Here is a 21,072-nt window from a genome sequence, read left to right as displayed (position 1 = left end):
GCTAATATAATGGAAATAAAAAGAAAAATCATAGATGATGCAATAATAGAAATCAACGAATAAAGATGCTGTGGATCCGCTCAAATTCAGCGGCGCTGGTTAGTTGAATGCAATGGCGGCGACTAGTAGGTGTGGTAGTGGTAGTAGTAGTGGTAGTAGTATTTGCTGAGGAAGAAGTTACATTGCTCGACAAGCGGGGTATCTGGACTTTGGCGATGGACTGCGTCAAGTAGTTCAGTGGACGCTGTAACGGCTATAGAGAGTGTGTGGGGGAATATAAAGTATTTCGTTAGAAACCAGGTTCTCCTGACAGCCTCTAACCAGCAATGCTGCTACCTGTATTGCTCCGTGTACCATCGTTGTTGTCTCATTGTCAGTGGTTGTGTATTGAAGCTGCTTTAGCTTGTCTTTGAGCTGCTCACTACGCTGCTTGAGCGTGTACAACACTGACTGCTGGGTTTGGTATTGATAATCGGGTGTCTTTTTCATGCTGCGCCATTCTCCAGAGCGACGACCACGCTCGCTTAGCGCAACAACCTTGGGCGACGCGCTTGCTGTCCGCAGATCTTTCAGAAGGACGCGCGTCTCTGTTGCGAGAGACCGCACCATATCGCGTGCTTCTGGTTCCTTTGTTGCTGCCCGTTCTTGGTCATTCTCATTCTCCTCCTCGTCCTCCTCCCCTATCTCAACAGCAGCGGAATTGAGCGACCCTTGAATGGGTGGAAGCTGTTCCAGTTTGAGCGACCGTGCAAGGTCGCAGCGCTTGAGGTGTGCATTTTCGGCTCGGAGGTACCGAATGCCTGCCTTGAGAATTTCCATCTATATAAGAATGGCCCCTGATGAGTATACAAACGCTTTCGTTTTTTTATACAAGATGTGGTGCTTACATGATTGTGCATATCGGCATACTCAGCAGCGTCTGACAGCTCTCCCACAACCGTTTCTTCTTCGACGATGCTACTATTACTGGTGTCATAGCCACTTGGCTTGCGAGGAATCGATAGTCGTTTATCCTCCTTCTGGGTTGTTGCTGCTGCAACTTTTTTGAGTTGATTGTTTTCTTGCTCGAGAGCTTCGTACTCGGTCTGCAAATTCTCCATTGCTTCGCTATACATTTGGGTCTGAGCCTTTGCCTTTTCAAGGCTTTCTTCAAGCGCATGGAATTGCTCTGTATCCTTCTTGGCTGCCTCCATGCGTCGCTCGAGTAGTTCTACTCTGATGTTTGCTTCTTGTAAAGCTTGATCCTAAAGAGTTTGGTGTGTGTCCAACAGAGTTAGAAACACGGCAAAATTATACAGTGTCCTCTCCACCCCACCCCTTCCTCCTCTTTCTTTATCACCCACCTTGGATTTGATGTCCTTGATCAACTTGAAGATCTCTTCACTGTGCTGTTGGAGCTTGCGTTCCATGTCATGGTTAATGACAACTTCTGCCTTCATGTCAGAAGCACGTTGGACCCATGGCGGGATACCCGTGGCAACTAAAACATTTCCGACATTACATTTGAGTACGTAAAGCGTCGACAATTACCCCGCATGAAAAAAAACAAGTACTTACTCTTATCCATACGGTTATCGTGTTCGATTCTTTTCAGGGTCGTGGCTAGCTCACTGGAAAGAGACTTGAGCATCTTCAAACAACCATCCCACATTGTCGTCTCAGAAATATCAAGAATATCATCGCATTTGTTGTAAATAATGCCTTGAACCTCGCCCAGAGTGATATGTTCTCTGTTGGTACGCTTGTTGTCCAGGTAACCCAGAATTTGTTTCAGCGTCTAATATAATCATCACATGTTAATCACCACCATCATCATCAGTCACGTCTTTTTGTTGTTGTTGCCTCCGCCCGCGCATGGATAAGATTGATCTCTTACCTCAAAGCAAAATTGGCTCAGTTTGGCGCTTAAGGCGTACATGGTTCTGAACTTATGCAAATGCTCCGCTTTTGGCGTCAATGCTTGCTCTGCAAGATCATCCAACTGTCGCAACAATTTCCTGATTGAAAAAAAGGGAGGGTGTAAGTTTTCGAGAAAGTACACACGAAGCTTATCAAGGTTTTCTTGGGGGGATTCGAGAAAAACAAAGTTTCTTCCTTACCTTGCAACCATCTTGCAGTTCTTCGTTTCAGTGACAAGACGTCCAAGGGGCTCCATGTAGTCATAATCAAGACGCTCTGGACCTTCGATAATTGTCATGGCTTGAAAGAGGTCAGAAAGCATGATTAGTAAGGACTATCATCACCCACTCAGTAGAGGGGGATGTTTGTTCACGCGCTGAAAAGTCACCCTTTTAAGATATATTACCTTCAGCCTTGTTTGCATTGTACACAATCTGTTTCACAAACGTCAACTCAACCATCATCTTGTCTGAGTTCATGTCAAATGCTCTGGTCAAGCTAAAGAACAAGTCAGCGTTGCCCGTATCGCTGCTTTGAACGAGGTAAACTTCAGCCAGGTGCTCCAGGTGAGCAATGATTCTACATAAAAGAAAGAATTTAGTCGACTAGAAGTAACATCATTGTGCATGTTTTTGTCTATTTGAATACCTTTGGAGATCCACCACGGATTCGTTATCATTGGATTCTTCAGTTCTAAAGAACTCTACAAGAGCATTCAATCTAGAGGATCGGATCATTTTTAGTGTTAGAGGGTTCCCATGATGCACTTTAGCATTTCTATCATACCTTCGTTCAGAGCCAACTAAATCATGGTACACCCGAGCCATTTCCGAAAATTCCTCAGGTGTACAATGCTTGACAAACGTGACAAATCGCTTGGCCAAATCGCCCAACCATGCTGCTTTTTGTCGTAGCTTTGACGAGACGTTAGCTATATCCATCATTGCATTGAATGTTTCTTATTGCCTTTTTGATAGCTACCTCGCAGACCGAAACCAGGCTTTCCGATACATTATCCATAATCTTTTCACTGATTGGATGGCTTTGATCAAGATGCTTGATAATCAATTCAGATTTGAATACCAAGCGCTTGAACAGCAACAAGCAAGAAATTGGATCATTTTCGGATTTGAAGAAGGCATCTGGCAAATATGGCTATATAGAATCAAGTGTGTTGTCTATGATCAGTACAGCTCCTTTTCTTTTACGCGGTCGACTCTCAATAAAAAGGTTTCTAAAGTGGAATCTTTTACCTGAATGTAACTGAGGCGATCATTTGCTTGAGCAGCCTCAAGTTTGCGAAGTTCCAAGTCAATGGCTTTGGCTTGAGCTTTCATGACAGTCGACTGGAGTTGCATGTTGAGCGACATCATCGTCTGTGACTGACTTGCCAGGTTGTGATTCTCGGTTTGCTGGTCCTTTTCTTTTTGACGCAGGTGCTCCAAATCACTAGATAGCAAATTAAAGTATTAGTTCACTATGTGCTCCCGACTACTGACTGTTGATACGCAAAAACTAAAACATCTTACCTTTGGAGATGTTGGACCAGCTCTCTAAACTGCTGAATAGTTGCTTCGTAATCAAGGTTGGTTTCTTCAGCAGATTTCAGACGTTCGAGCTGTTCACGCAACAACATGTCACGATGATCTACATATGATACGTAACATGTAATGGTTTTTTTTTTGTTATGTGACGCTACTTGAGAACCAAGAACTGCCACCACTTTAGTTTTTCAAAAGTATTGTATCAATTCCTTACCAATCTCTGCTTGAAGCTGCTTTTCGGTTTCGACGTGGTTTTCTTCCAATTCGTCAGCAAGTTCTTTGAGTGCTTCCAAATCATCATGGCCAGCTTGGATTTCTTCCAGCTTTTCATTGAGAGCAAGGTTCCTTTCGGTCAGTTGTTCAACCATTTCTTCGGCACCCAATGCATCGTCAAGACGCTGACGCAGATCTTCGATCTGACTCTCGGCAGTCTCCAATTTTTCTTTAACCTTTTCATATTGAGCTGTAATAAAGATGATTAGTCTTTTGCGATAACGGTCGACCCGTTGTACAAAGTGACAGAAAGGACTAGGAGTTAGTTTTACCTTTAATTTCATATAGCTCGTAGTTTTCATTTTCGAGTTCCTTGATTTGAGTACTTAATTCGGCCTCTTGTTCGTTTGTTGCATCTCGCAAGCTATGGAAAAAGTTCCCAACACACCGACAATTGTGAATATCCTCAAGTCTACATGCACTATCTATTCTTTCTTTACCGAATCAATGCCTCGCGGAGTCGTTCGTTATGTCGCTCAAGCTGGACAATTTCCAGAGAGTTTCGTGCTTGATCATCATCAGCACCGTCAGGATTAGGAGGTCGGTTCAAAATATCTAGTGAAACATTTATCCCCATCGTCAATATCGCAAATAGACAAAAATATGTATATGTATAGGTATTTGTGAGAAGAAGATGTATTTACCGGCTTCACGTTTAAGAACATCCAAGTCGACACTTATTTCCTCAATCTTGTCCTTGAGAATGTCGACTTCTTGCTGCAAGACTTCGGCTCGCTCTTCAGCAACTTCTTTGTCCAGAGTCATCATCTCCAACGAATCTGACATTTCATTGTATTTTGATTCTAAACTTTCTTTATCTGCAGCTGTTTCTTTGAGTTCGCGTTTCGTGTCTCGAAGGTCTTTTTGTAGTTCACCAATTTTATCTAGAATCATGCAGGTTTTTTTACGTTTAGGAAAAATCGGGAGTTAATTGGAGACTGTTGGGCTGGGATGTTGTTACCTTGAAGTTTATTACGCAGAGTCAAAAATTGTTGGGCTTCTTCTTTGATCTTTTCGTGTTCACGGTAACGCTCACGATCTTCTTGACGTTTTGTTTCCAGTATTTTCAACTTGAATCGCAGTTCTTCGTAATCCTTGAGTGGAACGACCTATGGTTGGTTCATATAGAAAATGATCTTCCGCATAAGAATATATTGTAAAGTTCTTTTTGGATAATCGCTTTATTTTACCTGATCCGACTTGCTTATTGGCATGGTTGTAGCAAGAGCACCATAAGCAGGCTGATGTCGTTGTTGTTCGTGGTGTGCTTGCGATTGACCTGGATTGCAATCTTTGACCATGCGTTCAACAGGTCCATCGTCTTGATCAGCTGGCGTTGCAGGTGTATCCTTGTCTGACGAATCTTCCTCGGTGTCTATTTGCGAAGGAGTCCGATCGTCATCGTCCTCGTCGTCTTCGTCGTCTTCGTCGTCGTCTGCATGACTCATGCATTCGCTACTCTCTTTATCATCGTCAGCTGACTCTTGCTGTTGCTGCTGTCGTTGTTGTTCTTGCTTTTGAGCTCGTAGTAACATCTGTTGTTGCTGACGGATCCGGATTTGTTGAAGCTGACGTTCACGTTCTAACTTCATTTCGCGTTCCCTCGCTTCTTCTTCTGCAAGTCGACGCTCTTCAGCCTTACGAGCTGCTGCTGCTGCCTCTTCGGCTAAACGAGCTTCCTCTGCCTCTCGTGCTGCCTTTTCACGCGCCGCTGCTTTAGCGGCAGCGGTATTAGGTTCACCACGCATTGAGGAAGCGCCCACAGTGCCGGATCGGGGACGACCTCCTTGAGCATCTTTATTGTTGACATACATGCTTTTCCGTCGAGGCGGAGCGCTACCCGTAGTAGCAGCTCTAGAAAGGGTACCGCTCGTCTTTGTTGCTGTAGGTGTCGCTGTTGTTCCTCGCGTAGCGGGTACAGTAGTTGCACGACTGGTCGGTGTTGTCGGCGTTCGTGCAGTGGCAGTAGTTGCGGTCGATTTGGCAGAGCTAGGCGAAACGTAGGACGACGGTCGACGTGCACTCGTGCCAGTTGTTGTTGTCTTTGTCTGTTGGTGTTGTTGCGGCACTCGTGTGGCTCGTGTGGCAGGCGATGCGGTTTGACGAGAGGATTCTACGGTTGAAGCAGCCATGGATGCACGTCGTTTGGCGAGTGAGGCTGGCTGTGCTGGTGCCTGGGTCATCGAGCGACGAGCAGCTGCTTTGACAGCACGACCCGGATCCTGCTGTGGTCTTTGAGGCGAGTCGCTGTTCCGATCCGATCGAGGCGATGCTGGTGCTGTTTCCTGTACGATATGAGCACACATACACCCCCTTTTCAATCAATATGACAGCGTTCTCACTTATTTAACCTCCCCTTCTGTTCCCTTCTCTCTCTTCTCCCATCTCTGTCCATCTCTCTAGAAGGGCTATTTCAAGAAATGATTTCAAGGGTGCTATATATATATATAGTCTAAGGTTTAATACCTTTTTAGTTGAGGGTGGTAGCACTTTAGCATGCGCAGGACGAACGAATACGCCATGGTTTGAGCGGCATTCAAAGTACCGTTTCCCCTGAACGACACCGTTGTTTTTTCCCAAAGGCTCATCAAGTTCAACACCGACCCATTTGCCTGTCTGGAAACTCGTCGGGCCAGCATAACGAACGGTGCCGAGATTCTCGCCATGAACAAGTACTCGAGCCCCGACTTGAAGATCGCTTGGCAATGCGTTGCTGTTGCTGCTGCTGGGTGTTGATACTCCATTGTTGATTACGCTGCTGTGGAGACTGTTTCGGCGGGCTGCTCCGAGGGCAACAGATTGGCGTCTGTGCCTGTCGACTACGGACATGCTGTCAATTGTCTAGTAGGAACGCTGTGTATCTTTTTATATGCTGTTGTCTCTAATGGAAGGTAAAAGTGTTGTGTGTGCGTGGTGGAGGGGGTGTTGCTTGAGAGTGAAAGTAAGTTTAAGCAGCAGTAGACAGTAAAAAAGGTATTCTGACTGAATAAGAAATATGAGATAGGATAAAGTAAGATGTTTACGAAGGGAAATAAGCAGCAGCTCGACTGTATCAAACGTAGCTGCTGAAAGGAGGAGAGAGTGAGAGAGAGGGCCCGCACAACACACAGGATAAAGAAGAAGAGAAGGAAGAGAGGGAACGAGAACATTTTAAAGGAATTATTTGGCGGAGCCTGCAGTGTCACACAGTGCTTCCACACACACTTGGTCGCCTGTGCTGCTTTGGTATGAAGAGCGCCCATAATGGATGATGCGGGTGGTGCTTGTCCGTCTAGGGACACGAGGTGCACAACAATTTGCAAGCACTCGCAGGTACATCAAGCATACAAACCTCCACTCCTGGATCTAGTCCCCGCAAAAAAGATGTTCCCGCTTTCGAACGGGTACATGGCGAAGACAAAAGGTTGTGTTCCAGAGGTTTATGATCCAGCCCCATCCCCTTGTTGTAGCTGCAAAGAGCGATATATAAGCCAGAATACATGCTCCATCCAATCACTGTCATTGCACATGCTCGAAACAGGCAACGAACGTGTGGATATATGATGTAGTGAGAAAAACGAGAGCCAACTTGTTGCTTTTCATCATGCGGATATGATTACAAGTAGAGACGTTCACAGTCCGCACTATGTCGCTTCTATATAACAATACACCATGTATACAGGAAACTGCAGCAAAGAATTCAACTAAGGCTTTCCTGGTGAGACAAACGAATCATCAAATTTGGTATGTGATGTAACGTGGCAGTTGCGGGGAAAGATGTTGTTGCTGCATTTCTCATCCCTTTCTGACGGACAGAAAATTAAATTTGGTGTCATGAAATATTACATTTGCTTGTATACACCGCTGTTTCAAATGAGCCCTTTTATCTTTATTACCTCAAGTAGTGTGCCAAGTTTTGACATTTAACCGCAAACCCCATCAGACTTGATATGACGAAACCATCAGCGTTACTACTAACCACCTCAGATTTAGAGTTCTGTATAAATATGGCTCTAGGGAAAAGAAGTCAATGAGAGTTATTGGATGTACACTAATGCGCCTCACCTACAAGTTGAAAAGCATACTGTGCTAGCATACGCTGCTGTCAAACCTACAGTACTCTACTCGCTGATGTGTACAGCAACATCATCATCAGCAACTTGCCAAGCACATTATTCCGATCGGTTCAGCTATAGATACTGCTAGAACGTACAATTACAATCAAGGCCAGGGGTTAAGCATACTAGATATATCGCATGATATGTTTCATTTTTACTTTTGTCAGATAAAAACCTGTCTAAAAGTATCATACTGCAAACTACTATCATACCGAGAATTTACCCATTATTATTTTTTGATACGATACGTTTGTTCAACGCATACGTTCTCTACGCGAATCATTACACGAATGCCACCTAATGTACAGAAAGTGTATACATCTACAGTTTATTTAACTCGTACTGTTGTCTCTTCTGTAACATAAACTTGAGGTGAGCCGTATACTGTTTGTATATTCTAATATCACGCTACTCCAACAAACACTACATGCCTCAAGTTGACATTACTTTTCTCTCCGTTTTTCAACACGTTCGTTTTGAGTATCAGAACCGCAAAATCACCATATTTCAATAGTGGTTTTTCCAGTCACCGACTTTTTAATGCTTTCGCACTTTGGCAAGATAGGTTCGTCAGTTTCTGCCCCCGGACACGTCGTAATTCACCATTTTATTTTCTCTTTCTAACGCTATGAACATCGTCTCTGGGTAGTAGTAAGTCCAAGCTGCAAGGCGTTATTATATATATCAATGTGCTTTCATAGTTGCAAGAAAAGCAGCATTTCTGAAAATTGCTATGCATTAACTGAGTCAGTTTATTGTTCTGTCGTGGCTTCCCAAAACAAACTTAATGCGTCGAAAAAGCTGGTAAGTACTATATCGGTGGAATGTAAGATTACTCATCGTACATGATGATCATACAACTGCATCCAAACTTTCAGATTATCGTTTGTGCCTTCAGAGATCTTGCAGGGTCTTGCAAGGTGGTTTTAGGTATCCGAAAGGCTACAAACGGCAGCAAATGGCAATTGATACCTTTTGGATGTTTAACGGCATCTTTTATAGAGCACTAATCAAGAAGCGTACGATTTTGCTCGTCGTCTTGCTCACGACCCTGCAAGGGAGCAACAGATGATGGCTTGGCTTGCAACGACGCCGATAATGCAGACTGCTTATATTTGTTTAACTTGCAATGAAGCGAGATGTCACATTGCTTTATTCAAATTTGTTTCCAATAATTACTTTATCAAGTCAGGTTATATGATTTTTAAAATGGAAGGAATAGAGATGAATTCAAAAAGAGCTAAACATAGTAGTTTGGACTTATAATTAAAGGTCATAGCGCTTCTTGAGATCGTCGGCAGCCCATTCACCCCAAGCCTTGTGAGCCTTCTTGTTAGGGTGGTAGCTGTCAAAGTACATGTGAGTCTCAGGATCATCGCAAAGGTTGTCATTGCCAATACCAGGGTTGCAAGGGCCGTTGTCCGTGCGCAAACCAAGGCTCTCGGGATGATCCAAAAGGTTGTTCCAGAAGGTGCTGATGTCCTGGAACTGCACATCGATACCCTTAATCTTCTCGAGCTCCTGCTTGGTCAAATCGTTATAGGCGATCTGCAATTCCTTGCCACGCTCCTTGTCCTCGTCCTTGACCACGGGCCAGCGCCAGAAAGGAGGGCAATTTTGGATCAAAAAGTGCTTGGCGCCATATTTTTCAACCAACTTGTTGACGGTCTTGACAACGCCGCCGGTAACATCCTCAACACCGTAACCGGGCTTGACAATCTTGTACTGGTCAGGGTTGATGATACCGTTCAAGTCATTGTAACCAATGGAGATGATGTAAAGATCTTCGGGGGTGCCGTTGGCTTCAAGTTGCTCGACCTGTTGGACAGTGCCAGGGACAGTGTACCCATTGAAGACGGACATCATGTAGGCATTGTCGGCGGGGGCACCACCGTGGCCAAAGTTAATCACCTTGTGGCCATCCAATTCGTCTGCGACGTACTCGAGCCAGGTGGGACCGTTGCTAAAGCGGCCCTTCCAGTAGGGAGGAGAAACAGGGAAGCCGCTGTGCTTGTAATCATTGCCATTGTCAGTGAAACTGTCGGCATAAGCAATGATCTTTTCCAAGGCAGAGACGCTGGTTGCGGTTGCAAGGCAAAGTGCGCTGAGAATAACTGCTGTTTTCATAATTGTAGTAGTAGATGCTTATAATAAAGATGATAAATGTGTGATAGCGAACAAAAAGAAATATAACTGAAAGATTCTCCTTTTATAACTTTCTTCTTTCGCTAAAACCGGATGTTGCACTTTTTTTACATCATAAACGCCAAATTGATCCACGTTGTTGTCAACGAGGTCTTTGGTTTGTTACTTTTGATTATGCAGTTTGATCGATCATCCCGAATTAACAACGATCCGTCTGATCCTGTGTCGGAAGAACGTAAGTGCGAAAATGTGGCTCGGTCGAATTTAATGGACATGCAGTGGATGAAGAATATGCTGTTGGTGTTGCAATGCCAACGTAAAGTGATAGTAATTAAAGCGGCAGTTTCACTGGTGTCCAAGGATCACTCGCGTGTGCCATAGCTACGTGTTCGACAAAGATAGCTTGGCGGCACGGCAGTGCGGGCGTACTTCAGAAGTGTGAGTTTTGTCCATGCGGAGGAACAGGCAGTGGGTATATGTTTTGTTTGTTTGGATGGTCGTTTGTTTTGGAAATTTGCCATGGCGGTTCATTCAGTATAGCCTGCGTGAACTGACGCTGTCTTGCCGCGGCTCATATATCTCACCATTTGAATACGATACTAATACATGTTTTACTAATACAAAGGTTTGATATCTTTTACCATAGTAGGGGCCTCAGATATCTCAGTGCATAAATTTAACACTAACATAAAAGATGGGCGGGGGTTTGTGGTTGATCGGACGATTATGCAGGATTTTAAGTTATGTCAAGCTTTTATGGCACTGAGATCATGCTGTTTTTGTTTCTAAAGGTTTCACAGGTCAGATTTCACCTGTCGAATGTCGGATCAAAGTATCTGTAGCATTTTGATAGGCAGAGGCAGTACTCAACCATATGAAATTCAACCATAAAGCTTGTATTTCAACGGACAGAAAATTAAATATGCTGTCATGGTGTTCGCTTTATATACACCGTGCTTCATTTTTTTATATACTAATCTTTTCAATTACCCCAAGTAATGTGCAAGTTTTGTCTTCTATCCACTTATACTTAGTGAAAATGAACGGGAAACATTGTATTGGCTCATCGATGGCGCTTCGACAGTGATGAACATGTTCACTGAAACAATGCGGACAGCACTCATGGCTTCTGGTGATTGATGATTACCGGACCATCCAATACTGCGCGACACAAGTGGACCTAATCAACCTCCAGGTTGGTATTAACCGCCTACTCGTCGACTGCTGGAAACAGTTGAATGACCAGGTATTGCGTGGCTATCAACTGCAGCAGTCTTTCCGTTCTCGCTTCCATGAGATGGAGGACGAAATCAAGATGGTTGACCATAACATCACCTTTTTCACAAGACCGAACAACCCGACCTTCGATCACAGATATCTTTTGGTGCTAATATAACACTTGGCTTTCCAGCATACGGCCGAATTCGTAACTTTCAACGACAGCCGACTGGTGCGGAACTTGGATGCCTTGTACTTAGGTGGTTGGCGCAGGCTCGAAAGCTGATGATGATAATGGTGCTTATCCATGTTACTCTGGCCAGCCTGCTCTTAGTGAAGAGGTCGCCTGCACTACGATTCGTTCGCCAGCTCGTGGTGCGAAGCGCTGTATTGCTGGTACCGTAGCAAGATCATGCTCATCCAGTACTACTACAAGCGTCGGTCTCGTGGAACCGCCGATCGATATATTGCTCGATTCTTGACAAAGGAATTGAGTGATATCGTCCTACAGTACTTTGTGCTTGTCTACCCTTTCAAGCGGTAGTTATAATCCTTTGTAGTTGTCATTGTTTGCTTGTTGGAAATATCGTTCGCTTTTCGTCAAACTCGAGAGGGCACAGCAGATGTGGACGTCGGCTTAGAGAATTACCGAGATTTTCTCTTCGTCGCTGATGGCAAGGTCGTCACGAGCAGTATCTTCAGCAAAGACCTCTATAGGTATGTATTCAACACCTTATCAATAAAGAAAGAGAAATTATCTTCAAAAAAAAGACACATATTTAACATAATACTTAACTATTTTTTACTAGCTACTTGCGCGAATATACCGGTGCTGGTCTCGGTCTGCAAGCCTATCGCCACGTGGCCACGTTCTTCATGCGCCACTATCTGCAGTGAGGTACTCAACTTATTGACACGAGCGAGGAGTTGAGCGAGCATCCGGACGTAGATGGCGGCGATGGCAGCATTGAGGATGCGTTACCCACCAGCAGTGAAGTTCGCCATTCGACCGGTAGTCAATCGTTTGGAACCTTCCCTTTTTTATTTGCAAGCTGCACATTCTGCGTCCGTTGCCAGTATGCTCTATGCACGGACGGCGAGCGATTTCGGTACTTGTCCACCGAAGCAATCCATGCTTTCGACCTTGCTCATAGGAATGGCAGAAACTCTTGCGTACAAATAGTCCTATATTTAAGCATACGTTACTATGTAAAAGATAAAATAAACTGCTTCAATTTGCCGGGTTTATTACAACGTGCGCCAGGAGATGAGCACAATTTATTGGCTGAGCAGCAAGACCAAGATGACAATAAGCAAAGGATCGAAGACGCTGAACAGACGCTTGCGTTTGCACATGTAAAATGTTCTCTCTTTATAAAAATGTTTGAGATAAATACCAATATTCTGATGTCTATTACCCCAATTCATAATAGTCAACACATGCCTCCGCTTCAAGTTGCAGCTGTACCTCGATGGTTCTCCATCGTTGAACTGTCTTGCTGACAGTGGACATCTTGAAGAATGCAGCATCTGCGAAAGGGATCCTGGGACTCTTCCGTCATCGCCGGCATCATCGTCCCGCTTGTCATCGTTCCGCTTGTCACCGTCGCCCTTGTCACCGTCGCCGTCGCCATCGCCTTCTCTTACCTTGCAGCCCTCTGCGTTCTTTTCTGTGCAGCTTTCCGTGTCCTTTTCTGCACAGGAAAGTTCATCAAAAGCATGCTCGTTCTCCTGTAAGTCAATAACATCTGTTAGTGTTATCAATTTGTAAAGCTCAAAATTTGTTTATCTGGGAATTTTTTTTTCTTCTTAGGCTTCGGCTGTCCATCTGCAAACAGGACCGAGCATCAATTCTGTTGCTGCCTACTTACAGGCGCAACAGCACCACGACACGAACTGAAGGCAGTAGCACGAGTTCTTGCGTCTGTGCGAGCGGTTATCGCAATTTGTTTGGTCTGCAAACTTCATCAAACTTGATATAACGAGCCATCAGCGTTACTGCTATCCACCTCAAACCTAGAGGTATATAAATATATATATATATATATATAGCTTTAACTGGGGAAAAAGAGCCTTGTATGAATAAAGTCATCAGTGAAAAATAAGCCTTCATTAGATGTACAATAAAGCGACACACGAACAAGTTAATTAATCCTACAATAGTACATTGCGCCAGCATATGCTGCTGTCAAATCTTATAGAAATTAGATGGTTAGTCACTGTGTTTGGCAACATCATCAGCAATAATAAATGCCTAAGCGCATCATTTCGACCGAGTCAGCTCCATATACTGCTAGGCGATTAAGGCCAAGGGTTAAGCATCGTATATGTAGATTTTTGCCGTTTTAGATAAAACCTTATCAGGAAGTATACCACAAATTGCAGAGATCGTATCCATTGTCATTATTGATACCATAAGTTTGTTCAACACATACGTTCTTTTTCCGAATGATTGCAGGAGTGACACAGAATGTACAGAAAGTATCATCTACATATAATTTACTTGAACTGTTCTTTGTTCTGTTAGATAAACTTGAGGTAACCCGTCAGCAAACACTACATGCCTCAAGTTGACATTACCTTTCTTTCCGTTGAAAGCGCACTGTGACGCAACGACTTGGCTATTTTACTTTATACTCGAATGCACAAAGGGATAGCGAGTAAACAAGGTTAGAAATGGAGAAAGACATTACGCGCAAAAGTGTCAAAAAGATATAATATAGGAAGTCATCGTTTATAGAGTTATTCTCCTGATCGTCTCAATGGATCTTGAACGCTGTTCAAAAAAAAACGTAAAACCCGCACAAAAACTAACGAACCGATTAACTTTGTCAGCTGCAATGAAAATCAATGAAGTGTGAGTCAACTTCACTAGTGGCAGCGTATACTCATCATGAGCGGGTCAACTTATCTGCGGCAGCACATACATAACTTACTCGGATAGAGTATAACTTCAGGATGGAGGGAGGGAGGTTGCACTGCGTAGTTCAGAGAACTATTGGCGGATGGGGAAAATTATAAAGCAACACACCATAGGAAAAAAGTGTGCGGAATTTGAGCGATGTGTAAGAATGTGTGTCTACGACATTTTTTGCACACAGCTTTGTGCAGGATAATATGTATCCTTTCGCACACTCATTGCACACAATTGTGCTGATTTCGTACGTTTTTACACACACCTTCAACGTCTGACAGAGTAACACTAGCGTTTCATTGGGTAGATAAACAGCATATCTCCAAAAACAGGCTTCTCACTGGACGAGCCGTACAACGACAGAAAGTAACTCTCGATTATCATTAGACCAAACATACTATTCAATTGCTTTTTTATAGATATAAGATATAGCGTTTTATTTTTATTTTTTAGGACAACAAAAATCTGTTATGGGAATATTCATAGGGAAACAAACAATAAAAGAACGATGGCGATGCAAAGACTATGACGGAAGAAGAGAGGAACAAAAATTGTGTAGTAGTACAGACTTTATCGTAATTAAAAAAGAAGTTTAGCGGATAGACGACCTTGTTAATAAAGGAATTGTTTTATTTTAGCGATACGAGCAGAAAACACGCAAAAGCAGATCACGATAACAATACTTACACCAAAATTATTTTTTCTTGCCAGTTTTGCGTGGTCTGCGCCGTCCTTCGTTCTCAGTATCATGAGCCACTATTCAATGAAGAATCATTAAGAACGAAGAACGAAGTCATGAATACGTTTAAGGTAACTTGAAGAGTATATACATACACTGCCTACCTGAAGCTGTTCTTCTTTGTCCCTTTGCTGTTGGTCTCGGTTGCTGCTGTTCTTCCTCATCATCCGTATGAGCAACATCCGGCAACGGAAGCAAGGGTTGACGACGACGCTCAGCTCTATTAAATTACAGAGTTATAAAAGTGTAATGTGATGTAAGTACAAGATTTTTTTATTCTTACTGTTGCCCAACCGTGATACTAGCATTCCCTGTGACGACTTGTGCTGCTGCTGCTGCTGTTACTGATGACGAAGATGATGGTGCTGCTGCTGCCTCTACTGACGATGACGACGATGATGATAGTGATGGCGATGGTGAAGCTACTGCTGCTTCTACTTCTGGTGATGATGATGATGTCGTTGTTGTTGCTGATGATGATGCCGGGTTCTGCTCTTTTGACAATGAAGTTATAGTTGACATAAACAGCCAGCTTTTTTTGATAGTGTGTTACTTACGATCCGTGGAGTCATCGTCACCCTTCAGCCAGAACTTTCGGATAAATAGACGCGCCCCCCAGTGGTCTACGCACATGGCCAGAGGAAGGTATGGTTGCGCTGCCTGCTCAAACTCTTGTAAAGTAATAAGCTGCATGTCGGTGCTAACGTCCTTCCAAAAACGAGGCAACTGTTTGTTTTTAATCTTATATTTATTCATCAGCGTCAAGTATGCTTGCTCCGCAAGTGGTTTACAGCTGGCTTTCATCAATCTGAAGTATTGTTCTTTGTATCCAGGGCCTAAGGCTTTCTTTGACAATGACTTGAATAAGTTCTAGCCAAATTGCATATCAACGATTTGCCCCTTGTTATTCTTGTACATTGGCTGTTCTGTAGTACGCTCGAGAGGAGGAAAGGTCGGTAAGCGTGATGCTGGCACATGCGACAGGTCAACAGGACTAGTTGCGTTCTCTTGAAGAGCGCAACGCAGGAGAGTCTTCATTGTTTCCATTTCTTTTGCCATACAGTTGACCTTTTCCAATAATTCAGAGCGATCTTCCTGTGTCTGATAGATGATATCGCGTAGTTGCTCACGATCTTCTTCGGATTTGCGTCTGTATTCAGAAAAGCTTCTTTGGATATCCCCAATAGTTTCAAGAAGTCTAATGTAAGCTGGGTCAGAGTACATGGTGTATGTGGGTGATGTGAAAGTGGAAGAAACGCAAAAAGGAAGCAGCGATATTCACGTTAGGAATGAAGTATTTAGTATTTTCTTTTCCAAGTTCAGTTCTTATTGCAATACAGATTGATTAATGGAATGCGATAGTTTTTCTGATGATGCTTTTGTTTTATGTGATATGTATACGTCTTGGGGGTTAATATATCTCAATTAGTCAAAGGATAGAAAATACATTAAATTAAAATGGTGATTTGCTTTTCCAGCAAACAAATAAAGGGGATGCATTATGCATAGATTCACAGACAATATCTTCCCGATTGGGTGTGCAGCAATCCATACCCCTTAGTAAGTACATGTTGATGAGGTCTTTATTTTCTCTTTCTTTTTGGTCTTCTTTTGGACACCGCCTTGGTACTACGCAACAATGTCACCAATCCAACCCACTAACAGCGACCATTCCGACATACTATGCAGGCACTGTGACCAAAGGCTCATAATGGTGAATCGACTGATGCGACACCAGTATAACAGGGAACGCTCGCTGTATGTATAACATCCGTTCTAGAAACACAATAAAAAGAACATGAAGAAACCAACAAAAGAAACCAATAACATACATTGATTCTAGTATAAAAGCTTTGTTTGAAGCTACTCGAGGAGGACGTTCTGGGCACATATCGTAAGGAACGGGTTTAACAGGGTAGTTACTAAGCAAAGTCTGTTTTACTTTGTAGTGGGACGGTAGCAGAGGTAGATGACCGCGAATATAATCATTGAATTCTTCAATGAGCTTCTCCATAAAGGAGCGTGGGACTTTACTCTCAAGAGCAAGTTGATGGATGCTGGTAGCCAATGGTATATTTTTCTCGACTGTGGTTATAGCATGTAAGCGAAAGTCGTAATCGTATTCCCCATCATTAAGTGGTGCTGTCGAGAATGCATCAGCGTCAGGCGTATCGTCATATCCATCGCTATCTGATTCTTCACTGCACGTTTCATATCCATCCCCGCCCTCATCCGATTGTCTATCGGGCAATCGCACTTGTTCTGTATCACCACTTGCACCAACACTCATATCCAAAGACTCGTCGACAACACCTTCCATACTGTCGTTAATCATAGCATCCCGTTCTTGCTGATCAGAAACTGGGCCATCAGATTGCATATCCCAATCAACGTCCTGATCAAGCTCCATTCCGTCATCACAGAATTCATTGACATTCTCATTTTGCTACAGTTTAACAGCGAAATTTAAGTCTCTTACATCACATTTACGCAAAGAAGTATAAACTGAACTCACAAGAGATAGCCAGTGCTCAGGCGATGCTCTGTCATCACTCTGCCAAGCGACATTGTCAATCAACTAAACATTAAAATCGCAGTTATATTTTTTTTTGCTTTGTAGAAGTAAATAAATAATAACATACTCACGTCATGCTGACTTCTACCGCTCAATGTAGCATCACCCAACTCAGTAAATACACGTCTAGCCATAGCTTCACCACACGCTTTTGTATGAGAAGTTTGATTGGTCTCGGCATTGTTAAAGAAGTAACCACAGATGGGGCACTCATAATCAAAGCTTTTAGGCATTGTTGTAAATTAACTTGAATAGCTGGAAGGTATTTTACTGTTTGTACTAGGATTGAACAAGAGAAGTTTCTTTCAGAGACAATGCTCACTGGGTATAAGAAGAAAAGGATCGACCAGGAGAGCTTTTCAGGGACGAAATCTATTGCATTAATTAATCTCCCTGTGTGTGAAAGTGTGCAAAAATGAACCTAAAACCGCACACTGCACAAAATCCGCACATTCTTGAACATTTTTGCACACATTTTTCCTATGGTGACAGTAGTCAAGCACGTTTCACAATGAAAGATAACGGGTCTTTTTCTATATACTGCAGCGTTGGGGTCAAGTGTGTGTTGTATCTATTCCGCACACCACACACGCAGTCAAAAGATACTAGCAAAATGGAATCGTCTGTGGACTACGCTCTATACTGTTTACCTTGTTGGGTGAAGAATGGAAACTGGCTGCTGGGAGGATCGTGTCCTTGATATTCACTAAACAACTGATGCTGGAGAGCCTATTAGGTTGTCTACCTTGTCAGTTACTCCTATTTCCATCATTTTATTGCTCGCAGAAAAGCATTTCTTCCGTGAATCTACTTGCTCATTTGCATTCGTGTCTTTGTTTTCGCTTGACACGGTGCCGTGCACGGACCCCTCACAACCAAGCGGCGACAGCATCGGAGGTACAGCTGCCATAGTGAGAGACACGTACCACTACCGCCGAAGCACGCTTGTCTACTTGACCATCAGGTACCACTCCTCCTTTCATTTCCTTTGGTGCTGCATCTTTTGTTATGCCATAGTAGGCAACCCACAAGTTGATACGCAACCCGTTATCTGGGCCAATGAAAATTCACGGGGATTTGAAGTCCCGAACGAGAAAAAATGTCTATATAAAGCGAGCAATTTCGCCTTTCTTTTTTTTTCTTCTTCTCTTCAGTTCGTTTTGGTACAGCTTTGGTCTGTAGTACAGATGCACTGCTCTGTGCCATGATCGGGTCATATGCTTGTGCTGGCGATTGTCAAGAGGATTCTGAGGATTGGCTGGATTCAGTGGTCCGCTCGGAGGAAATCTTTTGCAATGTACCAGTGGGAATGTGGACACGTACCTTCGGGTATGTGGTGGGATAATTAAAACGAACTTTTTATTTTTTATTAAACACAAATAAACAAAATGATAAACAAAATAAAACAATCTTTTTCTTTTCGCACTCTTCTCATAAACGTTTTACCGCTTTATATTTTTTGCTTTGCCTTTTTTTCATGTGCTTGACAAGTTCCTTATTTTTTTTGCCCACCCACAGCTCTGTGCTAAACAAAGCGGAGTACAATCTGTATCGTAGCCGACAGTAACACGATCACAACGCGCTTTATCACACTTTGACACGCCTTTTCACCTTCTGTGTTCGCCTGAATTGCGAGAATGATTGCGAAGAAAAAAATGGTTACCGAGGATATGGGCCGACCTCCTGTTTAAAAAGTAGACTCGAAAAACCACTGTTCTTGACGTATGCTGTGGTGTTGATGCTTTCGCGCTTTGGCAAGATAGGTTCGTCAGTTTCTGCCCCCGGACACGTCGTAATTCACCATTTTATTTTCTCTTTCTAACGCTATGAACATCGTCTCTGGGTAGTAGTAAGTCCAAAGCTGCAAGGCGTTATTATATATATCAATGTGCTTTCATAGTTGCAAGAAAAGCAGCATTTCTGAAATTTGCTATGCATTAACTGAGTCACTTTAGTGTTCTGTCGTGGCTTCCCAAAACAAACTTAATGCGTCGAAAAAGCTGGTAAGTACTGTATCGGTGGAATATAAGATTACTCATCGTACATGATGATCATACAACTGCATCCAAACTTTCAGATTATCGTTTGTGCCTTCAGAGATCTTGCAGGGTCTTGCAAGGTCGTTTTGAGTATCCGAAAGGCTACAAACGGCAGCAAATGGCAATTGATACCTTTTGGATGTCTAACGGCATCTTTTATAGAGCACTAATCAAGAAGCGTACGATTTTGCTCGTCGTCTTGCTCACGACCCTGCAAGGGAGCAACAGATGATGGCTTGGCTTGCAACGACGCCGATAATGCAGACTGCTTATATTTGTTTAACTTGCAATGAAGCGAGATGTCACATTGTTTTATTCAAATTTGTTTTCTCAATAATTACTTTATCAAGTCAGGTTATATGATTTTTAAAATGGAAGGAATGGAGATGAATTCGAAAAGAGCTAAACATAGTAGTGTGGACTTATAATTAAAGGTCATAGCGCTTCTTGAGATCGTCGGCAGCCCATTCACCCCAAGCTTTGTGAGCCTTCTTGTTAGGGTGGTAGCTGTCAAAGTACATGTGAGTCTCAGGATCATCGCAAAGGTTGTCATTGCCAATACCAGGGTTGCAAGGGCCGTTGTCCGTGCGCAAACCAAGGCTCTCGGGATGATCCAAAAGGTTGTTCCAGAAGGTGCTGATGTCCTGGAACTGCACATCGATACCCTTAATCTTCTCGAGCTCCTGCTTGGTCAAATCGTTATAGGCGATCTGCAATTCCTTGCCACGCTCCTTGTCCTCGTCCTTGACCACGGGCCAGCGCCAGAAAGGAGGGCAATTTTGGATCAAAAAGTGCTTGGCGCCATACTTTTCAACCAACTTGTTGACGGTCTTGACAACGCCGCCGGTAACATCCTCAACACCGTAACCGGGCTTGACAATCTTGTACTGGTCAGGGTTGATGATACCGTTCAAGTCATTGTAACCAATGGAGATGATGTAAAGATCTTCGGGGGTGCCGTTGGCTTCAAGTTGCTCGACCTGTTGGACAGTGCCAGGGACAGTGTACCCATTGAAGACGGACATCATGTAGGCATTGTCGGCGGGGGCACCACCGTGGCCAAAGTTAATCACCTTGTGGCCATCCAATTCGTCTGCGACGTACTCGAGCCAGGTGGGACCGTTGCTAAAGCGGCCCTTCCAGTAGGGAGGAGAAACAGGGAAGCCGCTGTGCTTGTAATCATTGCCATTGTCAGTGAAACTGTCGGCATAAGCAATGATCTTTTCCAAGGCAGAGACGCTGGTTGCGGTTGCAAGGCAAAGTGCGCTGAGAATAACTGCTGTTTTCATACTTGTAGTAGTAGATGCTTATAATAAAGATGATAAATGTGTGATAGCGAACAAAAAAAAATATAACTGAAAGATTCTCCTTTTATAACTTTCTTCTTTCGCTAAAACCGGATGTTGCACTTTTTTTACATCATAAACGCCAAATTGATCCACGTTGTTGTCAACGAGGTCTTTGGTTTGTTACTTTTAATTATGCAGTATGATCGATCATCCCGAATTAACAACGATCCGTCTGATCCTGTGTCGGAAGAACGTAAGTGCGAAAATGTGGCTCGGTCGAATTTAATGGACATGCAGTGGATGAAGAATATGCTGTTGGTGTTGCAATGCCAACGTAAAG

At 43.4% G+C, this 21,072-nt stretch overlaps 7 protein-coding genes across 7 annotated transcripts; 1 reads left to right on the top strand and 6 right to left on the bottom strand.

The window, feature by feature from the left end:
* Positions 1 to 148: 148 nt before the first annotated feature.
* BDB00DRAFT_408408 (dynein associated protein-domain-containing protein) lies at positions 149 to 3,388 on the bottom strand. The gene is made up of 11 exons (XM_053117272.1): positions 3,153 to 3,388; positions 2,881 to 3,054; positions 2,686 to 2,813; positions 2,548 to 2,619; positions 2,306 to 2,478; positions 2,100 to 2,199; positions 1,877 to 1,997; positions 1,558 to 1,777; positions 1,344 to 1,480; positions 888 to 1,244; positions 149 to 819 (listed from the first exon to the last, which is right to left on the bottom strand). Exons 1-11 carry the CDS (start codon positions 3,270 to 3,272, stop codon positions 235 to 237), a joined length of 2,187 nt encoding a protein of 728 aa, XP_052979342.1. The 5' UTR covers positions 3,273 to 3,388; the 3' UTR covers positions 149 to 234.
* A 999-nt stretch (positions 3,389 to 4,387) lies between these two features.
* On the bottom strand, positions 4,388 to 6,278 carry BDB00DRAFT_408339 (uncharacterized protein). Its single transcript, XM_053117271.1, has 2 exons — positions 4,907 to 6,278; positions 4,388 to 4,825 (listed from the first exon to the last, which is right to left on the bottom strand). Exons 1-2 carry the CDS (start codon positions 6,020 to 6,022, stop codon positions 4,607 to 4,609), a joined length of 1,335 nt encoding a protein of 444 aa, XP_052979341.1. The 5' UTR covers positions 6,023 to 6,278; the 3' UTR covers positions 4,388 to 4,606.
* Positions 6,204 to 6,410, bottom strand: BDB00DRAFT_736358 (CAP Gly-rich domain-containing protein; the record flags this gene model as incomplete). Its single annotated transcript, XM_053118391.1, has 1 exon — positions 6,204 to 6,410. A coding segment is annotated over one exon (207 nt), but the record flags the coding sequence as incomplete, so codon positions are not given.
* Positions 6,411 to 9,079: 2,669 nt separating this feature from the next.
* On the bottom strand, positions 9,080 to 9,940 carry BDB00DRAFT_872793 (SGNH hydrolase-type esterase domain-containing protein; the record flags this gene model as incomplete). Its single annotated transcript, XM_053127005.1, has 1 exon — positions 9,080 to 9,940. One exon carries the CDS (start codon positions 9,938 to 9,940, stop codon positions 9,080 to 9,082), a length of 861 nt encoding a protein of 286 aa, XP_052979339.1.
* A 761-nt stretch (positions 9,941 to 10,701) lies between these two features.
* Positions 10,702 to 12,073, top strand: BDB00DRAFT_872792 (uncharacterized protein; the record flags this gene model as incomplete). Its single annotated transcript, XM_053127004.1, has 5 exons — positions 10,702 to 10,758; positions 11,076 to 11,342; positions 11,437 to 11,572; positions 11,737 to 11,893; positions 11,986 to 12,073. The coding sequence occupies 5 exons, from the start codon at positions 10,702 to 10,704 to the stop codon at positions 12,071 to 12,073; spliced, it is 705 nt and encodes a 234-aa protein (XP_052979338.1).
* Positions 12,074 to 12,259: 186 nt separating this feature from the next.
* On the bottom strand, positions 12,260 to 15,522 carry BDB00DRAFT_872791 (uncharacterized protein; the record flags this gene model as incomplete). Its single annotated transcript, XM_053127003.1, has 7 exons — positions 12,260 to 12,361; positions 12,429 to 12,546; positions 12,645 to 12,907; positions 13,048 to 13,100; positions 14,934 to 15,049; positions 15,113 to 15,323; positions 15,387 to 15,522. The coding sequence occupies 7 exons, from the start codon at positions 15,520 to 15,522 to the stop codon at positions 12,260 to 12,262; spliced, it is 999 nt and encodes a 332-aa protein (XP_052979337.1).
* A 4,326-nt stretch (positions 15,523 to 19,848) lies between these two features.
* On the bottom strand, positions 19,849 to 20,732 carry BDB00DRAFT_908679 (SGNH hydrolase-type esterase domain-containing protein; the record flags this gene model as incomplete). The annotated part of the gene is made up of 1 exon (XM_053128628.1): positions 19,849 to 20,732. One exon carries the CDS (start codon positions 20,730 to 20,732, stop codon positions 19,872 to 19,874), a length of 861 nt encoding a protein of 286 aa, XP_052979336.1. The 3' UTR covers positions 19,849 to 19,871.
* Positions 20,733 to 21,072: the final 340 nt, after the last annotated feature.

This window comes from Zychaea mexicana (genome assembly GCF_025766255.1).
Source record: "Zychaea mexicana strain RSA 1403 chromosome Unknown BDB00scaffold_40, whole genome shotgun sequence".
NCBI classification, from domain to species: Eukaryota; Fungi; Mucoromycota; class Mucoromycetes; order Mucorales; family Lichtheimiaceae; genus Zychaea; species Zychaea mexicana.
The sequence above is the reverse complement of the archived record's forward strand: the minus strand, read 5'-3'. Positions and strand labels throughout refer to the sequence as shown.